The 21,679-nt window shown below is 44.0% G+C and overlaps 1 protein-coding gene across 1 annotated transcript in view; it reads right to left on the reverse strand.

Annotated features, from left to right (window-relative positions):
• OBSCN (obscurin, cytoskeletal calmodulin and titin-interacting RhoGEF) overlaps nt 1–21,679 on the reverse strand; it is a 138,980-nt gene that overhangs the window by 87,223 nt on the left and 30,078 nt on the right. The window contains 20 exon segments of the mRNA XM_063392377.1: nt 410–676; nt 2,002–2,268; nt 2,888–3,157; nt 4,007–4,273; nt 5,311–5,577; nt 7,004–7,270; nt 8,091–8,360; nt 8,931–9,197; nt 9,865–9,969; nt 11,561–11,714; nt 12,689–12,801; nt 13,116–13,382; nt 14,756–15,019; nt 15,314–15,583; nt 16,041–16,307; nt 16,968–17,243; nt 18,114–18,389; nt 19,284–19,559; nt 19,945–20,220; nt 21,323–21,598. Coding sequence (XP_063248447.1) covers nt 410–676; nt 2,002–2,268; nt 2,888–3,157; nt 4,007–4,273; nt 5,311–5,577; nt 7,004–7,270; nt 8,091–8,360; nt 8,931–9,197; nt 9,865–9,969; nt 11,561–11,714; nt 12,689–12,801; nt 13,116–13,382; nt 14,756–15,019; nt 15,314–15,583; nt 16,041–16,307; nt 16,968–17,243; nt 18,114–18,389; nt 19,284–19,559; nt 19,945–20,220; nt 21,323–21,598 — 4,962 coding nt within the window.

Here is a 21,679-nt window from a genome sequence, read left to right on the forward strand (position 1 = left end):
AACCCTTTCCATGATTTTATGGGCCATTCTATTTATCCTCCACCTCTTAGAAACCAATGCTGAGAAGAAGAATCAACAGGTATGGAGAAAAGCCTGAAGGCAGGATAATTTTCCCTCATCCAACAGCAGGCACTGTGAATCACATCCATGTTATGTTCTCTCCCCTCACATGAGCCTTTGGGGGATTTAAATCACACCCAAAACACTCCAGGTGTAATTGCTCCAAACTGCTCTGCACGTCCAGCTCTACATTCCTCTATTTTTGGCCACGTGTTTCTGCCACCATGAGAGGGACAGAACCAGAGACCAGCTCTGCTCAGGCTCTGGGATACAGCTGGGATACAGCTCTGCCTGTGCACATTTCCCATGGCAGAAAAGGGGTGTACAGTCACATTCCTCCCATTCATACCTTGAACGGTCAGCTTGGCTCTGGACTGGGCGTCCCCAATGTCACAGCTGTAAGTGTCACTGTCACTCTTCTCCAGGTTCTTTATGGTCAGCTGGAGGACTTGTCCCTTCTGTGTCATCTCGTACTTCCTGCCAGCCCTGAGCTCAGCAATGCCTTTCCTCCAGACCACAGAGGACGCAGCTCTCTCACTCTGGCACACAAAAACCGCGGTTCCGCTCTCGTCGGCTTTCAGGTCTGAGAGCTCCTTCACGAAGTAATTGGGCTTTTCTGGAAGGAAAAAAAGGAATTAAAAAAAAAAAAAAAAAAAAAAGAGAGACAGATTTTGTTGCGTTCTATCTTCCTTTTGCCAGAGTCAGGATTTAATGTGCGAGACAGTATTTCGTGTTTGGGCTCAGATGTTTATTAATTCTTATCTCTATTACAACCTCACAAACTGTGCGTTCCACAGCACTTCTAGCTAATAAACCAAAAAATGGAGTTATATCTCTTTCTTTACAAGGCCTTTTAAGGATAAGCTGTCTAATTAAAAAGTGACATCTAACTATTTTTACTTTTAATTCAATAACTAACAACTTGTGGCTTGTAATGTGGACTTTTTAATCTAATTACAAAATATTACATAGACTTTGGAGAAGAAGGTGAAAAAGAAGGACTAGCTTTTGCCTTAAAATTTCTATCTTGCTTTATATATATATTATTATATTTTAAAACCTTAAACTCTAGGTTTTCTGTTATGTGATAGTACACACTTCTATTCAAACTACATACTTCAAATCTTAGTTCTATAATTTAATTTTGGAAGTTTTTTTCTAAGGCCTCAGGTTAAATGCAGTGTTTTCTTGGGGGTTAGTGCTTGTTAGCACAGAAAGTCTAAAATTCTCAGTGACCAAGGTTCCAACAAGAGTTGTTACCCAAACTAATCCCGAGCATCCAGAGGCATCTTGGATCCCCTCTGCCCAAACTCACAGAACCATCAAAAAATTCATCATAGAATCATTTAGGCTGAAAAAGATCACCAAGTCCAACTCTTAACTTAATTAAACCGTGCCCCCAGTAACCACATCTACACATCTTTTAATGTCACCACCCAGTGGTGGTGACTCCACCACTTCTTTGGGCATCCTGTTCCGACGCCTGACCACGCCCTCCATGAAGAAATTTCTCCTAACATCCAATCTAAACCTTGAGGCCATTTCCTCCCATCCTAACAGATGGAATGCACCTAAGATCACCAGGCTCCCCTCCTGTCACAGGACACATCAGGTGAAATATCTCCATAAACAGGAAAGTTTAATGCCATGGTCCATGTACTGGTGAGGCCTCCCCTTGCAGTTAGTTTTCATCACTCATATTCAAAACAGAGTAATTCAAATTGCCAGTTTTGATTGGCTTGTTACAGAGCCCATAAGATTGTTCAACATCCAAAAGGTGGGTTTTTTTAATTTTTAATTTTTTTAAGCTTTTAATCAATGATTTTTTTTAACTAAAAATTGATCCTGCCCAGAGAGATGGAGGAGAAGAAATCACCCGTGGTTGTAGATATTTACATCCAACCTGTGAACCTGCCACCTCCTCTGCACCCCTCAACTGACCTTGCACAGTGATCCTGGCTGTTGTTTTGGATGTCTCTGTCTCACAGGTGTACTCCCCACTGTCCTTGACCGTGGAGTCACGGATGATGAGCGTGGCCCGTGTTCCCTCCTGCTGCAGGTCGTATTTCTGGCTTTTCCGGATGGCTTTGCCATCCTTGTACCACCTGATGTTCACATCAGCTTTGGACAATTCGCAGCTCAGGCTGATGTCCTGCCCTGCTGGTGATGTTTTATCCTCCAGCCGTTTTGTAACCTCAGTGGGTTTTTCTGCAGAGATTAAAAAGAAAGAAAAGGATTTCTGAATGGAAATTATCTCCGTGTGGTTGGGGGTTTTACAATTCAAATGACAGAATTCCAGAATTGTTTGGATTGGAAGGGATCTCAAAGATCACCCAATTCCACGCCCTGCCATGGGCAGGGACACCTTCCACTATCCCAGGTTGCTCCAAGCCCTGTCCAACCTGGCCTTGGACATTTCCAGGGATCCGGGGGCAGCCACAGCTGCTCTGGGAACCTGTGCAAGGTTGGAACAAGATGATGGAAGGTTCCTTCCAACTCGAACCATTCTGGAACTTCCTGATTCTATGGAAAAGGACTAACTGCAGATTATGAACTACATCTGAAAATTCCTAATTTTTTCTCTCCACTGACCACCCAGGAGCCTGGGGTGATTATCTCTGATACACAGTCTGGACTGTAATTATCTGTACACACTACCTAGCGTAGTCAGTTCTCAATTATTTATTAAAAGTTTCAGCATTTCACTTGTTTTTAAGGAAAAATCTCAGCTCTTCAAGGCTCACAGGGGAGGTTGCTGTCAACTCAGATCACAACAAGTGTTTGAAACCTTATGAAAATACACCCAGGACTTTTCTGATCCCGTTACCTTTCACAACCAGGGAAGCCTTGGAGGTGAGACCACGGGCAGTGAAGGTGACTTCCCCAGAGTCATCAGGAATGACATTTTTGATGCTCAGTGTGTATTTCCGACCCGCGTTGGAGGCTCTGAATCTTCCCCCACTTTCCACTCTCCTCCCCTTCAGAGTCCAGCTGAAGTCGTCAATGCTTTCATGGGACAAAATGCACTCAAAAGTGCAATCTTCTCCCTCCTGGATTTCAGTGTTCTTGAGCCGTTTGGTGATGCCAATGTTCAGTTCTGGAGGATAAAAATTACACGAATAAAAGTTAAAAATGCTTTTATGATAGACATGAGTAATGGTGTTTTTAACTCATAAGAGGGGTTTATCTGCTAGACTGGCAGGACACCATAGATGGCTGTGACATGGAGAGGATTTTTTAGACTCAGAATCATCTCAAAGTTGTAGAAAAAGAGAAATGTGAATCTCCTGGCTGTGCTCAGGAAGGACTGAATGAGGAACAGCTCAGTAGGGAAGTTTCAAGATTCAACGTGTTAGAGAAGAGAAAAGCTGTCAGAAAAGATACCTCTGGGACAATGGGTGAGGTTCTTCTCCACGCTGATAGGAGAAATAGGATGTCTGAATTTTTTGACTTGTTACTCCTGGTGTTCAAACCAGGGAAAATCAAAATTTTTCTCATTAACATTATGAGTTTGGAAACCCTGAACAATTCTTTGTCCTTCAGGCTGACACAAGAATAAGAGGACAGGCTGAACAGCTGGGTTCCTCAGCAGATATTGTTGTCTTGCTTTTGTGTACCTACAATGCACTCTGAGTCAATAGCTCAAAATATGAAACAGGCTGCCTGGGGGATTTTCTGTTGTTTGTTGGGATTTTTTGGAGAAATTTTTGCTTTTCTGGGAGGATTTCTGTACTTTAGGGATGTTCAGGAAGAAAATATTGTCACTGCATTCCTGACACCTGATTTTCACTTAGAAACCTCAAATATACTTACACCAAAATTAACAGGGATTGTTCAGACATCACAGTATTATGTGAGATTTGTTCAGGAACAGGTGAGAGCCTAAGGGACCAAGCCCACCCTTATTTTTAACACGCCTTGAGAGGCCACTGTCTACAACACTTACCCTGAACGCTGACCTTTGATTTGGCCACATCAGTGCCGATGTCACAGGTGTATAACCCTGCATCTGTCTTTTCAAGGTCATGGATAAGGAGGCACAGGGTCTTCCCAGTCTGTATCTCCTCATACTTCTTGCTAGAAGTGATCTTCACTCCATCCTTCTTCCAAACAGGTTTGACCTTCTCTTTGGACACTTCACATTCCAGTTTGATCACTCCTCGCTCCTCACCGAAAATGTCATCCAAGGATTTCATGAAGACAGCAGGTTTCTCTGAAGGTCAAGAGGCAAAACAGAGAACAACCAGGATGTTTGGGACGCTTTCAGTTGCCATCAAATATTTAGAGACATCAATAAACCCTTGGCAATATTGCTGATATTGATGCAGAACCTAAACCAGTGTCACCCTCCAGCACCCCCCAGTCCTTCATCCTGCTCTCAATTCTTCATCCTGCTCCAAATCTCTTCATCCAAAAATTGTGTTGACACCTGGGGCTGCCCTGACCCAGGTGCAGCACCTTGCATTGGCCTTGTTGAACCTCAAGAGGTTCAGGTGGTCTCACTTCTTGAGCGTGTCCATGTACTCTGGGTGGCACCTCAACCCTCTGGCATGTCACTTACCCCACTCAGTGACTCCCTGGGTGTCACCTGCACACTTGCTCAGGATGCCCAAGAACGATTTAAACCACAGAAACTCAGTTGTGTGACTGAACTTTAAGAGGTATGAAGGACAGCAGGAAACTGTCTTCTCATGGCTGATTGAGTCCAGCTCCAGAATGGATGTATTAAAAATCATAGAATATCTTGAGCTGGAAGGGACACACAAGGATCATCCAGTCCAACACCTGTCCCTGCACAGACACCCCAACAATCCCACACTGTCCCTGAGAGTGTTGTCCACATTCCTAGAGCTCTGGCAGTATTGGGGCCATAATCATGTCCTGAGGAGCCTCTTCAGTGCCCACCACCCTCTGGGGGAAGAACATTTTCCTGACATCCAACCTAAACCTCCCGTGACTCAGGCCCAGCTGTTTCCTCCAGTCCTGACACTGGCCAGCAGAGTGAAGAGATCAGGACCTGCCCTTTCACTTCCCCTCACATGAAAATGTTGAAGCCCACAGCAAGGTCTCCCTTCAGCCTTCTCTTCTCCACCTGACCAAACCAAGTGACCTCAGCTGCTCCTCTCAAGGCTTCCCCCTCCAGACCCTTCACCATCCTCATGGTAGGCTCAAAGTTTTTTATCTACTAAGCAGGATTTCCCCGTGCATTTGGTAAATAATGGCTCATTCAGGAGCGTGATCTGGACCCACCTATCACCTTGAGCCGCACGGTCTCTGACACCTTGTCTGACTTCATGGTCACCGTGCCAGCATCCTCAGGCTTCACCTGCTTCATGGTCAGCGTGTAGCACTTGCCAACGCTCTTGATGTCGTTGAAGTTGTTGGTGTAGAGGAGGGTGCCATTGAGGAGCCACTCCACGTCCTCGTCGTCGTGGGACAGCTCGCAGGAGAACACAGCAGAGCTGTCCTCCTCCACCTCCACGTCCTGCAGGTGCTTGAGGACCTCCACATTGCGGGCTGGAGGGAAACCAAGGGGCAGTCCTTATCAAAAACCATTTCATGGAGTTTATTAGATGATTTATTCTGGTCTCCTGCACACCCTTTGGTCACCACATTTTGCTTCTGCATTTGCTCCAACAGGAAAAAAAATCTGTTAAAAAGACTAATTAAAATTGTCTTGAACACTCAGTTCTCTTTTTATATATAAATCAGATTGGATGTTTTGTTTGTTTGTATTTTATTCAAAAACAAGTAATTTTTTTCTAAAATGATGCTACAGTGACCCTAAGCATCCCACAGACCTCCAATCCCTGTGTGCTTGTCACTGCAGACACAAACACATTTTTACTAAATTGTCCTTCATTTCCAGGGAAATTGTGACACAGAGGATGAGATGAAGACAATGATTTGGCCACAAAGGCAAAGTACAGAGATTAAGCAACTTGCTCAGGTTTAGTGAGCAAGAGGATTTTGATTCTTTTCTTTCCCAGTCCTTGGTCAGAGATTTCTCCTTGCAGCTCCTCCGCTCATGGAATGCTGTTTTCAAGGGTGAGAACTCAGAAGAGGGTTTGGGACTATTACTTGATTTTTTTTTTTTAATATACATATTTGTTTGGATAAAATGGAGTCACAGAATCATTTAGGTTGGAAAAGACCCCTAAGATTGAATCCAACCATTCCCCCAGCACTGCCAAGGTCACCATGAAACCACATCCCCAAAACCTTTCAATCCCTCTAGGAATGGTGACATCACCACTGCCCTGAGTAGCTCATTTCAATGTTTAACCACACATTCAGTGAAGAACCTCTGCAAAGCCAAACTACTACCAAGAGCTGCTCCCTGGACTTTTGGAAATGATTCTGTGGCTCAGCTCCAAGTTTTGCTGGAAGTGACACAGTGAACATCTTTCCTTGCAGTGACACCTGAGGGGAAGAACAGGCTAAAAAATGTTCCATGCCCAGATGGGGTAGAACATCACTATGAATAAGGATTTTATTCACATATATAATAGTAGCTATGAAATGGATATATAGCAGGTAGACAAATGTATATCAGATAGACAAGCTGACACAGCAGTCAGGAAATGAAAACCACAGCCCAGATCACCAGAATCGGAGGCCTGTGGCACTTTAACATGAAGGATATTTTTAGTTAAAAGCACCAGAGGTCTAATTCCTTGTATGAAATGGACAATAATGTGTCTTGACAAATGTTAATTTGCCCCTTACCCAGATGGTGCCCTCCCACACGCATTCCCAACTCCACAGCAAGAGATGGATTTTAGGATCGTGGAATCAGCAGTTTGCTTGTGACACTGCACTTACACAAAATTAGAAGGTAACTGTGGGATTCTACCTCTCCTCAGGAGGAAGAACCTCGAGTGAAACAGAGAATCATAAATACCAGCACCAGGCCAGCCCTGCTGCTGCAAACCTCTCGTACCTTCAACGCTCAGCGTGGCTTCGGTCTCAGCGATCCCAGCCTTGCACTTGTACACGCCGGCATCCTCGGGCTTTACCTTCATGATCTTGAGCTCTGCTGAGTACTGATCCCTCTTGATCTTGTACTTCTCCGAGGGCTCAATGAGCACTTGGCCCTTGAACCACCTCACGTGCTTTGGGGAAGGCCTGAAGTCACAGGACAGGATGACCGAGTGTCGCTCCAGGACGGTCTTGTCCTCCAGCTTCCTGGTGATCTGGATGTGGTAATCTGCAAAGCAGGGGTGGGAGAAGAAGAATGGATCAATCTAAAGAAGAGGAAGGTTTTAATCTGTATTTCATGCCCTGTATTTCATGTATTTCATTAATTTCATATATGACTTTCACAACTGTTTTGTGAACTGCTCATATCCTACCACAAGTGTCTCTAACAGAGCTCATGTGCTTTGAAGTTACAACAGCACGATGATCTCTAAGCAAAGCTGATTTCTGTAAGATAATACTGCATATTAACCACCAAAATTCATGGTACACTTCAGTCTCAGTGCTTGCTCAATTGCTCTCTAATTGAGGTTTTCATTCAAGTAAGTGCAAATGAAAGACAAAACAAGGACTTCAGGATGTGATTGGAGAGATTTGCCATGGTGACAGCAGAAGATAAAAAGCCTTGAGGCTTTGTCCTAGATCAAGTCAATGACAAAATGAATTAAGTAAATGAGCTATCAAACTTGTCTAGTTCAGAAATGGGACAAAATAAACTCTCCTGGCAAATTTCATCTGTTTTGTCCTCCTTGGTAAAGTCAAGAGAATAAAAATAAACCAAAAACCAGTTTTAGCTTGACAGATTTGAATACCAGGGACACCAAAGTCATTTAATCAGATCCTTCTTAAGACATTTCCGGCTCGGTTGGTGCATCCAGCATTGCTCCCAACAACTTGCAGCTGGAAACTAAACAGAACTTCAAGGTACACAAGCATTTCCTAGAACCCAGCCCATAACAGAGAATATTTATGACAAATTACTTTCCAGCTGCTGTGAGAGGGAAGATCTTTGTTCTGATTCACGAGATATATATTAAAAATCACATTACCTCTGACGAGCAGGTTTGCCGTGGATTTGGATTTGCCAATGGAGAACTGGATGGTGCCTGTCATATCAACACTTGTTTTTATTATTGTCAGCCTGTGGATGGTGCCTTCCTGCTGCATGATGATGTTCCTGCCAGCCTGCAAGGCTGCTCCCTTCAGGAACCACTTGGCAGGTTTCACAGATGGAATGGATGTCTCACATTCAAAATTGGCTTCTTCGGGCTCAGTCACGTCCTCATCACACAACTCTTTTACAATATTAATGGCTTGCTCTGGATGGAACAAGAGAGCAGGGATTTAGGAGTCATGAAATCTTTTCCATTATCAGCCTGAACGCTCATGACATCTTTTCTGCACTTATGAACTCAAAAAGGCCTTAAAACATCTTTTTTCTTTTTTTTCTGTATAAAAACAAACAGATATTGCTGGTCAAAGGCCAAAAGTGACTCTGTATCTCTTGATTCCTAGTCCTAAACCCAAAGTCACTTTCCTATCCTGATACCAAATGTGTAGTGCTATAAAATGGACAAGAAGATTCACTGGAATGCAGATATTGATAAAAGGAGCTGCAATGTTTATCTGAAAAACAGACTTTATCCCAAACATTTGATAAATGTCTCTGGAATGGGAATTCCCTCATTTTCCTTAGGAGAATATGCCATATATTAATTTTTCAGGATGCTCCTGTGTGCAAAAGGATTCAACACCAATGGACTTGAGAATAAAAGACATGAAACAAAAATCCTTTTAAAGCTCAATGGTGTTTCCAAACCAAACGACAAGTGAATCGGCCCACCTTCCTCCCAGTGCATCCTGGGGGTGGAAAAAATGGGATTTTCTACCTTCAACAAAGAAATTAGCGCTGGTCCTGTCATCGAAGGCATCACAGGTGTAGGTGTCCTCATCCTCGTAGTCGGCGTCGTTGATGATGAGTTTCCGATAGACGCCCTCGCTGACGATCTCGTACTTGTCGCCGGGGTGGATCTCCAGGTCCTTTTTGAACCAGCGGACCTTGGCGTTGGCCCGGGACACCTGGCACTCCAGGAACCCCCGGTGCTTCCACAGCGCGATCTTATCCCGCAGGGGCTTCACGATTTTTACGGGCAGCTCTGCGAGAGCAAAGGAAAACGGAGAAATCACAGCGGTCTCCGTAAAAACTCATCAGCTGTGTTTCTTCTATGCCCAGTAATTTGGAGGATGATGGGAATCCCCGCTATGCTGAGCACTCAATTATCAATTTTAATTAGTAAGAGCTAATTAAAGGGAAACTTCTCCTCCGTATTTGATAACTAGGGTGGCTGAACTGCAGAAGTAACAGGTGGTTTCCTCAACACCTCATAGCAGAGCTAAGGCAAAACCAGAGGACTGATCTCCAGCTTCCTGAGCTCCTCAGCAGTGTGTTAACCCAAACGTCTTCCTTTTCCCTCCTTCTATCACATTGTTTTAGTTAAACACACCTAAAAATGCTGGGTTTTGTAATAACATACACCGGAAAATGAAAATGCAAGAAAAAGTCAAGCTACAGCTTTTTGGCCCCTCAAATTTCACACACAACTTTAAATGTCTAAAGGTGTAAATCCAGCCTCCTGAGAAAATTAACTGGAATTAAGCCAAAATAAACTCCCAGCTGATATTTACCAGGCAGTAAACTAGGTAGTTTTTCCTTTCCCTGAACACTGTAGCACTTTTTTTAACGTTCACATCCAAAGTGAGGGAAGTGAATTGGTTTGTAACGTGAGAGAGCAGAAGCAGTGCTGGCACGAAGAGCAGAATTACCTTTTACAGTCAGCTGAGCACGAGATTCTGCCTTTTCTGCTACGAATTTGATCTCGGCCGCATCCTCGACGTGGACACGTGTGTAAGTCAGGGAATAGGTCTTTCCTGGGGACACAAACAGACACAGCTCAGCTATCCCAGAGCAAAACCCCTATTTTCTAGTCTCCTCTGCCATCCCCTCCTCCAATCCATCCCCATTCCAGAACAAAATCCCCCTTTTTTTTTTCTTCCTACCATCCTGACGCATTTTGATGTTGTCGGAAGTCTTCAGCTTGTTGTCATTTTTGTACCACTGGGTTTCCACCTCGTCGTGTGAGATCTCACAGGTGAAAGATGCACTCTCATATTCGTTCACTTCCACATCTTCCAGTGGCTTTACAATCTTGACATCCCGGGCTGTGAAATCACAAAGACAAATATTTATTTGGGGGCTTCTCCATAAGTGAGTATGGTGTGTTTACTTTCTGCACAATTACACAGAAAAAAATGGGATTGTGTTTTATTCTAGACCAGTCTTTCTTCCTGGGTAGTTTCTCTCTTTAATACAGTGAATTCTTTTTATGGCTGAAGCTTATTGCAAGAGGATTTTATGGATGCTGGAACTTCACACAGGTATTAATCAAAGAAATACACACATTAATGAAAGCAAATTTGCCAAGAGAAACTAAACATAAGTCTAAAATCTTGGATTATTATAAGCTTGCCTCATTCATGCTTCTCTGCATGCTCTCCTCTGTTTTGCATAGGAGATATCTTTTTTCAGAGTCTCCTGAACTGAGTATAATCCTCTTTAACTCTGCACCTTGGCGATCCTTTTCTCAGAACTGATCTATTTATCTGTGCTACTGCAGCCCTTTCTTTTTAAAAAAGAAGGCCTTGATACACCTTGGATCAGCCTCAGGAGCAGAGCTGAAATGCAAACAACAACCCATCCCAACCCCAAAACCAGGGAGAAAAGGGGGAGTTCATCAGACACTGCTGAACCCAAGCGGCCACATGAGGACAGCATCTAGTAAGCAATGAGGAAGATGCTCTGTCTTTAACTAAGGAAGAGCTGATCTGTTTTTCAGATGCCCCTTCAGAAAATAACATCTGCCAGGGCACAGCAGAGCTGTCTGTTGAGTAACTTGCCCTTATCTCAGAGCTTATCTCAGGTGTTTCAGAGCCTGGTGACAAAACACACCTGGTGTGTCATCAGTTTCTCAGTGCAACACACAGATGGAAAAACTGCCTCGAGCATAAAGGGGAGGTGCAGGCAGAAATAATGACCCTTTTCTTGGCATTTACAACCTGAAAATTAGGGCACTTCTTGAGCTCATACCCAAGGCTTGTGCAGTCCCTATTCAGGCAAAGTCCCCCTGTGACAAAGGTGTCACCAAACCCATCAGCACCAGCCAGTGAATCCCTGCTTAGGGCCAGGCTGTCCAGTATTTCCTGATGTGCCAATCCACAGACACCATTTGGATTCCAGAGAACAGAAATCACTTATGATAAATGGAAAACTGAGTTAGGACCTCCTCCAAACATACTGCAAGGATAGAGCAAGCACAGGACAGCTTTGCCAGCATTTTCTCACCAGGAAGAGAAACGTAACCAAAATGAGCAATTGTGAAAAACAAACACTCCACAAAGAATTTCTTGCTGTGTAGCCAAAAATGCTGCAGCAAATGTATTTTCCTACTTCAGCCAAACATACCATGAACCTTTAGAGTAGCTGATGTCTTGTCTTCAGCTGCTTGGCATGTATAGGTTCCCTGGTCTTCATATTCACACTTGTGAATAATGAGGCTTCTCTTATTTCCTTGGGAGATAATCCCAATGTTTTTACTTTGCCGGATCTCCTTCCCATCCTAGAAGGGGAAGAGGTCAAAGCAGATCACCCTCAACTCATGTACATCTGCAGTGAGCAAAACAGGCATTCAGATCTGGGCTTATTTCATCCTTCTTGTTGGACTGAATGGAAGATTTTATTTAAAGGAACACGTGTTGAATATTCATCACAGAACAAAGATTTCAGGAAGTTAGAATGGCTGAAGAACACACAGAAATTTTGGGTCATCTCAGACACCTTTTAGAAGGCTTTAAACACCACGCAGGGTTGGCAGTCAGACCCTTCAGGCATAAATGGTTTTAAACTACAAGAGGGTCAGATTTAGACAGGAAATAAGAAAGAAGTTTTTCACAATAAGGGTGGCAAAACACTGGCCCAGACAGCCCAGAGAGGTGGTGGATGCCCCATCCCTGGAAACATTCAAGAGCAGGTTGAACAGGGCTCTGAGCAACTTGTTCTGGTTGAAGGTGTCCCTGCTCGTGGCAGGAGGTTTGAAATTAGATGACCCTTCCAGCCCAAACTCCACCTTGAAAAGTTGCTGCTACCCCAAATTAAGGAAGGTATCAGCTGAGGCCCAATGGAGGTACATGAAATGCCAGAGGTGTTCCCCAAAATGACTGTCTAGGGAGAGGGAACTGGATTGTCACTGGCAAAGGAAATTGAGGTTTCCCTTTACATCACATTTCCCAAAAAGGCTGTAAATCCTGGGTGAATACTGCTTGGTGTGAAGCACAAGACTGCAAATCTGTAATAGCAGTGACCACATTCTGTGCAAGAGTAGAAAAGTTTAACTTTCAATCCAATATACAAATACAGTAAATAAAAACCTGAGAGTGATGAACTGGGAGAGTAAATGAACAAAAGGACAAGAGCAATGCTAAGAGCTTTACTGCAAAGGCTCAGGGTCATATTCCCTGGAAGTAGAATTAAAGGTTCCCATTCCCTTCCAGAGAAGTCAGAAATTAAAATATCAACATCTATTAAGTGCTGTACCTTGAACCACTTCACATTGGCATTGGGTTTGGACAGCTCACACTCGAACGTGGCCTTGAGCTTCTGAGTTACACTGACATCTGCCAAAGGTTTGCTGATCCTCACAGGCAATTCTGGGAAGGAAAGAGAAAGTCCAGTGAATGGGGAATGGGGTCACAAAAGCACTGATGGGTAGGCAGAGCCTGGCTTTCATGATAAATAAAATTTGTATTGGTTTGGGCACTTTATCATTCCCTCCCACTTCATCACTGCTCTGTGGACAGTGATGCCACAACAATCTTGCTGGCATTAGAAGGAAACATTACCGTGCTTTACATCCCTTGCAGCTACAAGGAAAATTTGTTGCCCTCTCAAGTTCACTCTCCAGATCAGGAGGAGAAAACTGCATCCCCCACAAGCCGGGCTGGAGCCTTCTGTGCCTGTGTACCTGTCACAGTGAGCCTCCCCGACGAGTTAATGCCTTCTGCCTTGAAGGAGATGAGCCCTGCATCTTCCAGAGCCACCGAGGAGAGGGTCAGGGAGTGTTTCTTGCCCAGGACACCAAAGCTGACATTGGGGGCAGGTTTCAGACGAACGCCGTCCTTCTGCCACGTCCCCTCCACGTCCTCGTGGGACACCTCCACCTCGAAGGTGACAGTCCCTTTCTCAGCCACCTCCAGCGCCTGAAGGCCTTTCACCAACTTGATCTGCCTCACTGGAAAACAACATGGAAAAATTGGAGGTCTTACACAGGCAGCTGTGAAATAGCCTGAGGACTTCCAAAACTGATTATTTCCCTATTACTCATGCAATTTCCCTGCCAATTAGTTGGTATTTGCCCATTAAGCAACCACTTTTAAAGGAAATAAAACTTGTCCATGAAACCCTGCTAATGTAGCTGCTATTTTTTAAATGGATGCTTTCATGAGGCAAAGAGGTCAACCAAATATCACAGAAAACATCACTGGCCCCACTTTCTAGCAAGGTCTATCAGTTTTTAGTAAAAGAAAGACAAATTAGTTCATGGAAATACTGTGCAGTTCTTCAATTAGGATAAAACAAGGATGGGAGGAAAAAGCTACAGTAAAAGGAAAAAAAAAAGATCTGTGACATGGTGCAAGAAGTGCTGACACCTCACAGGTTGGTGGCCAAAACATCCATGGCTTGTTTGGATATTACCTCATCCTGTGACAAGACATCCATGCCCTATCATCCTGTAAAATGGATTTAGTGTTTAAACATGTATCACCACTAAAAGTAATTAAGTTGTCAATTAAAAAAAAAAACAACAAAAATATGAGGATGGCTCCAAGACCTCTTCAGAAAATCTGTTCAGTCATCTGACCATTAGAAAGCTTTTTTAGACTATAACCTGGATCTTTCTCACTGCACCTGAAGTCCATTATTTCCTGGCATCATAGACATTGTTCCCTTCCACTTTGCAAGATGTCAAGTACCCAAAGACTGTTTTCTAGTCCTTCCTCACCTACTGTTTAGGACCAGCCCAGCACCAGTTGGTGGCAAGGGCTTTATGGACAAAATTAGACAGCCCTTGAGTGATTAAATCCTATCTTCACCTATCCTGTGACAACTGTGACAAAAAGATGCAGGAAAGGGACAAAAGTACAGGGCTATGGATGAGGCACCATTAATTTACCCAAGAGGGAAACACCCTCAGAGAGACAAATTGCTTTTGTAGATTTTCAGACTCTGACTGCATATAAAGAGACATTCTGAATGAGGTGGTTTGCAGAGAAAAATCAGGGCAATGGATGGCTAAAGAGGGATTTTTTTTTTCCTAAAAAATCATACCAAGGAAAAACACAGAGTATATCAGGGAGTGAGAAGGAGAGTAAAGAGAACAATCTTTCAAGAATCCTGATGGTCAAAGCTGGTGGAATGAGATGGAGGCAACAGGAATCAGTGAGACATTCTCTGGTCACTGCTTAGCTTTCACCTCCTCTCGGTCATTTGACTGCTGGCCAAGCCCATGGTTTTGTCCCTGTGTCCCCATGACAATGCAGAGACCAGAATCCACCTCCAAACCCTGCCTGGGGTATTTACAGAACTGAGGCTCACTGAACTCACTTTCCACATTGATCTTGGCTTGGGTCTTGTCGTCGGGGCTCTCGCAGCAGTAGAAGCCCCGGTCTGCGAAGGAGATGTCCTTGACCACCAAGGTGTGCTTTGTCCCCTCAGCTTTGATCTCCACTTTGTCACTGGGCTTCAGCACGATGCTGTTCCTCATCCACTTCACCTCTGCAGGCTTGGTCAGCTCCACCTCCAAGGTCACTGTCTCCCTCTCTTCAACTGTTTTGGGCTCCAGCTTCTTCTTGAAGGAGATCGAGGCCTCTGCAAGAGAGGAAATATTAGTAGGAATGCAGAACACCCAGAAAATAGGCTTTGAAAGAAAATTAAACCAGGGGCTCATGTATCTCCAAACCCAAAACATTCTGGGCACCCCTATTTAATGATGCAAAAGCAAAAAATCCCTGAGGCTAACATAATTAATTAGAGAGAAAGTCACATAAGATAACATCATAGAATCATCATCATAGAATGGGTTGGAAAGGACCTTAAAGACCATTTAATTCCAGGCCCCTGCCATGGGCAGAGTGCCATTTCCAGCTCTCAAAGTCCTCTTACCTCGGACTCTGAGGCTGCCTGTGCTTTCCACACCCTCAGCACTGGCAGTGATTTCAGCTGCGTCTTCCAGTGTGAGGTCAGTGATGGTGAGGCTGTGGTTGGTGTCCTTCTGAGAGATCACATATTTCTTGCTGGCTTCAATCTTGGCACCATTCCTGAGCCAGGTGACCACAGCATCACTGGGGGAGATGGTGCACTTGAACACGGCCTCTTTTCCTTCCTCAGACACTACACTGTTGAGACTTGTGACGAATTTCACCACTCTGGGAGCTGGTGGATAGGAGTAAGACATTCAGGAGCATGTCCTTGAGGCATGGCATGAGCACCTTCAAACAGCCAAAAGCTTCCATGATTTTATTGGAAGCAACAATTTGATTACTTACAGTAAGTGATCACAATAGTGGATCAACATATTTTCCATGTCTGAGCAAATTTTGTGTACAAAGAGAAGCAACAAAAGAGGGGAAAAATATCCCATCTTTTATCTGGGAAATTAAATTCCAGCCTCAAATGCAATATGAAGGTCAATATTAAGAGACCTGAGCTCAATAGGTCTTACTATTTTTTTCACAAATAGAGGTTCTACTGACACTGAGAGGGGAGTTCTGTATTTTGTTCTCAACACAGGAGGCAGCTCAGACACATGAACAAACTCAGCTTTGCAGGGTTGTAACAGCTGAGGACAAAACCCAGGGATCCCTCCACATTGCCACCAGCAGACACATACGTTTGGGGACGATGGTGACGCTGCTCTTGTCATCCCTGGACTCGCAGGAATATTCTCCCTCGTCCTCAGCCCGGATCCCCGTTATGGTCAGGGTTCGTTTGATTCCCTCCTCACGGATCTGGAAACGTTTGCTGGGCTTGATCTCCACACCATTCCTGCTCCACGTCACCTTCCCTTTGGCGTGGCTCAGCTCACAGCTCAGGGACACGCTGCCACCAATCTCGGCTTTCACAGCCTCCAGCTTCTTGGCAAACTTCACTGGGATTTCTGAGATCCAGGGAGAGGGGAAATCGTGAGGGAGAGAAAAAGAAGAAACCTGTTCTAGGAAACTTGTTCTGCCCAGCTTTGGAAAGAAAGAACAAAGAATGAAAGAAAGAACAAAAGAAAGAACGAAAAAAAGAATGAAAGAAAGAATGAAAGAAGAACGAAAGAAGAACAAAAGAAGAATGAAAGAAGAACAAAAGAAGAATGAAAGAAAGAAAGAACGAAAGTAAGAACAAAAGAAAGAACGAAAGAAAGAAAGAATGAAAGAACTAAAGAACAAAAGAATTAAAGAAAAAATAAAATGACCCTAAGTATTTGGGGCTTGGGGGAGACAAAATCTAACCAGGAATGTGGAAACTCAGGCAGATTCCTTTAACATGGTACTTTCAGATCCCTGTCATTCTATACAAGGATACAGAAACAGAAGGGGAGCGAACACCAGAAGTACCCATCATAGGCTTCCATGATCCAAAATGGCCAGCAAAAGACAGAAAGTGGGAATTTGGAAGCTGGAGAACTTTGCTGGCCCATGGTGGGGCACCCAGAGAAAGTGCAACAAGCCTTGGGGTCGGAACAGTTTTTAGAAGAGTTTGGATTTCACCTCCATCCCACCAGGAGGGAAGCGCAGCTGCTGGGCTGGGCCATGACCTGGGCACTGCTCACCTTTCACCTGGACTCTGAATTCCTGCTTGTCATCCTTTGTCTGGCAGGTGTAGAGGGCAGAGTCTGTGCTCTCGGCCGCGTTCACCGTCAGTGTCCTGGTGGCCCCCTCGCTCCTGATCACACACTTCTTGCTGGCTTTGATCTCTGTGCCATCCTTGAACCACCTCACTGCAGCGGTTTCAGGAGTGACTGAGGTTGTCAGTGTGATGCTTTCGTGTTCTTGAACAATGAGAGGCTCTTTCTGGACAACTTTATTTTCAAATTTGGCCTCTGGTTCTAGAAAGGACAATAAATCAGGAAAATTTAAAACGTTATGCTCAAACCCTTGACACAGCAGTTTTACATTGTGGTCTCTTCAGGACTCACACCACCAGCTCATCCAAAACATGTAATAATCCAGGGAATATGGCTGAATATTTGTGGCTGGTATAATCTTTTCCTGAGTGGGAAGAAAGAAAATGGTCTCTCAGGCAATCCAGTGCTTCTGCTCAGAAAAGAAGCAGAGGAAAGGAAATGCAAATATTTATATTGTATCTGCTGCCCATAAAAAGCTTGTTTCTTAGAAGTAAAAATGCCTATATCATTTTATTTCCCTTCCCGTTTTTAGGATTTTAGATAAAATTAATAAGAAATATTAATAAACTGAATTTCTGGCCTGTTTTCTATTTGCTTCACTGGCAGGAGGGCTGGAACTCAATCATTAAGATTCCTTCCAATCCAAACCATTTGGTGATACTGGTTCTTTCTTCTTGGCCTTCTTTCTATTCTGTACAACCTTTGCCACAAAATGAGGCATTTTTGGGGCATGCACAAGCAGCAGACCAGGTTTGCTGAGTCACCTTTCTCATAGCTCCACTGCTGCTCTGCAAACTTCCCACATCTACTTTCAGCTCCCCACCACTGAAAGAGGTCGGATGATATGGTGTGTGAAAGAGATAAACAAAAAGTTATGTAGCATTTCCAGACCCCCCAAAAAGCCCAAATTTCCCACCTCTAGACTGTTAGTTTAAGAATTAATGTGTTGTGTGGTTCTCTGGGGTTGCTGCAGGGGAAAGAGTGGCTGCACCACTGCCGCTGTGTGGGGAATATCCACTTTTCCTCTAAGCCCCAGGGGTTGGTTCTTCACACCACCAAGTGAGCACTCACCAGTTGGTTCCAGTTTGAAGGTCAGCTTCTGGCCTGCAGCCTCACAGATGTATTCCCCAGCATCCTTCTTCTCCAGCTGCTCTACCACCAGGCGCCGGGATTTGCCCACGGTCTCTATCTTGAATTTCCGAGAGGAAACGAGCAGTTTTCCATCCTTGTACCACTTCACTTCAGTTGCATCCTGTGCTACCTCACACATGAGGGTGGCACTTTCTGTCAGGACAGCCTTCACCTCCTTCTGGACCTTTTCCTGGTTTATAAATGCAGGTTTGGGCTCTGGGCACAGAAAAAGAAGAAAATAATTGTTGAGGGGTTAAAGTGAGATTAAACTTACAGATTTCTGCGGAGGAGTTTGGAAAATATTTAGGTTGTCACTTGCCAAAACCAACTGCCACCACTGAGCAGTTCCTACCATTCTGTGGGATGGAGTTTCCACTTGGAAAATTGGGAACTAAGAGCCTAGGAATGGAAAGGGCCAAGAGGAGCCTTGACATCAACCCTACAGTTGCAAGTCACCAGGTAAGAGTATATTTCATTCAAACTTCCTAAAAAAATATCTGTCCTGCATATCATTTTAAGCTCACAAATTCCTTTTACTTAAGATCTCAGACAAAATAAAGCATTTTCTTGGAATATTACACAGCAAAGGGGCATTTAGCACCTGGCAGGAATAGTAAGACATCTCAAAAATATGAGGTCTCAATCACACAACCACCCAAATTCAGAAAAAGTGATGTCTACAATACATCTTGATATGTGCTGCTGCTGATACTGCAAATGGCAAAACATATTCCAGCCTTTAACTCTTCCAAAATTGGATTGCAAGATTAACAAAGAAGGGATTCTCTAATGTCTCTTCCCTTTCAAGAAGCTCAGTGTACAAGAATCACCCTTTGGGATTCCAGAAATGGAAGGGATCTGAACATGATTTATTTCTATTGTATCTATAACTGCAACTATTAGACCCACTAAGAATGAGACAGAACTTGTACCATGCCAAAGCCAAATACTCCCATTTCTACAAATCCAGGCAACCAAGTACAGAAAACCAGGTGAACCCTGCAGGCTGCATCAAACCCCAGACTATTGCAAGAGAGTCATGGTGGAATAATTATTTCAATTATTTCTTTATTGGCCTCTACTGAATTTTCACTAAGAACCTTGTCCTACCTGTGACATCGATCCTGAAGGTGAGTTTTTGGCCAGCAGCCTCACAGGTGTACTCCCCTGCATCCTTCTTCTCCACCTCACCCACCACCAGGCGACGCGATTTGCCCTGCGACTCCACCTTGAACTTCTTGCTGGAGGTGATGAGTTTCCCATCCTTGTACCACTTCACCTCTGTTTTCTCCTGGGCCACCTCGCAGCTCAGCGTGGCATTTTGTGACAGTGCAGCCTTCACCTCTTTCTGCACCTTCTCCTTGTTGGTAAACACAACCTCTGGCTCTGCAAAGAGAGAGAAATCCAGAGTATTAGTAGCACTGTTCAAACTGGATTTTTTGGTGAGTTTTTATCTGTTTCATTTTGGTGAGTAAAGACACTGGCCAGATTTTCTGTAATTCTGCATCATGACCCTGCTTTGAAATTCACTGAAAATCAGCTGCATTGCAGAGTTCTTTTTATTTCATCAACACGGGGATGGAGAAGTGTAATCAATACTCTCCTTTCTATGGGCCTGTTCCTAGACAGATGGGTTGCCCCCTAAAGGTTTTCAAGGATTGAATTCTGTGTCTTAAAGATATTCTAAAGTTTTACATAGAATATTTAGAATAATAGTAATATTTCTAAATATTTTAGAAATAGGAAAGCTGGGCTAAATAACGGTCCCTACCTGTGACATCGATCCTGAAGGTGAGTTTTTGGCCAGCAGCCTCACAGGTGTACTCCCCTGCATCCTTCTTCTCCACCTCACCCACCACCAGGCGACGGCATTTGCCCTGCGACTCCACCTTGAACTTCTTGCTGGAGGTGATGAGTTTCCCATCCTTGTACCACTTCACCTCCGTTTTCTCCTGGGCCACCTCGCAGCTCAGCGTGGCATTTTGTGACAGTGCAGCCTTCACCTCTTTCTGCACCTTCTCCTTGTTTGTAAACACAACTTCTGGCTCTGGAAAGAGAGAAAAATCCAGAGTTTCTCCAAAATACGATGTTGCTTAATCTCCTTATCGTTGCTTACAGGTAACACTGGGAAAAAACCCTCTGACATGACAGTGCATATCTAAGTTAATCAGAAGAACATGCAAAGGACTTATGGTGGGGGTTTTGTGGTGGGTTTTTGCCTACTTTGGGGTTTTTGACAGCACTAATCTCTTGATGGTTCATAAAAACTTTGTCTGGGAGGATCCAATCAAGGCAGGACATGTTTTGGTTGAAGTTAATTGCAAACTATCAAATTTTTAGAGGAAGGAGCTGTGCTTCATTATAGTCCCATAAAATTGATTTTTTTGATCCTCAGCAGCTCCTTCTGCTCCTTCTTAGATGATTTTGTTAAATGAGAAAGGTGCTAGACCAGTAATGACATGTTCAGAACCTTGTTATTTGTTCTCAGGGCAACCTTGGGAAAAGCTCAGCTCATCTCACATCCAAACGGTGAAATCCCCTTGTTCTCCACAAGACACATCAGTCACACCACTTACAAGTGGACTGGGAAGCTGAGGGAGTTGGGAAGCTGAATCCATTCTACCTCTCTACATCCCCAGTAAGGAAATGCAACTGGAATGAGTCTCCATGACACCTTCTTTCCTTACTTGCCATTTTCTTGACACCTTAATATATATCAAGCCTGACTTCCATGACTCCCTTCAGGCTGAAATGGGCACTTCCAAGGGAAAGAAAAGGATTATGGACATTGGGCAGGCTCTCCACCATGACCCTGCACTGAGAAGGAGCTCTGGTGCAGATTTGTTCTCGTTGCACCAAGACAGAAATAAGGACATTCACAATCAGTACCTTCTTTTTTACAGCTCTTTCCCTCCCGTGATGTGTATCTTCCAAAATTTTCAAGGGATTCAGTCCCCCACTTTAAGAATTTTAAATTTTTTACAAAGAATATATGAAGAAAATTGGTCTTGTATTTGTACCCATCCTAGGCCATGCCAATGATGTACTCCAAAAATTGGAAGCGTAATATGAAGAAGACTTGCAAAATAATGGTAATTTTTCAAAAGATACTAGAAATAAGACTGATGGGCCAAAGAACCTTCTCCTACCTGTGACATCGATCCTGAAGGTGAGTTTTTGGCCAGCAGCCTCACAGGTGTACTCCCCTGCATCCTTCTTCTCCACCTCACCCACCACCAGGCGACGCGATTTGCCCTGCGACTCCACCTTGAACTTCTTGCTGGAGGTGATGAGTTTCCCATCCTTGTACCACTTCACCTCTGTTTTCTCCTGGGCCACCTCGCAGCTCAGCGTGGCATTTTGTGACAGTGCAGCCTTCACCTCTTTCTGCACCTTCTCCTTGTTTGTAAACACAACCTCTGGCTCTGGAAAGAGAGAGAAATCCAGAGTATTAGTAGCACTGTTCAAACTGGATTTTTTGGTGAGTTTTTATCTGTTTTATTTTG

The sequence above is a fragment of the Prinia subflava genome, chromosome 1 (genome assembly GCF_021018805.1).
Source record: "Prinia subflava isolate CZ2003 ecotype Zambia chromosome 1, Cam_Psub_1.2, whole genome shotgun sequence".
NCBI classification, from domain to species: Eukaryota; Metazoa; Chordata; class Aves; order Passeriformes; family Cisticolidae; genus Prinia; species Prinia subflava.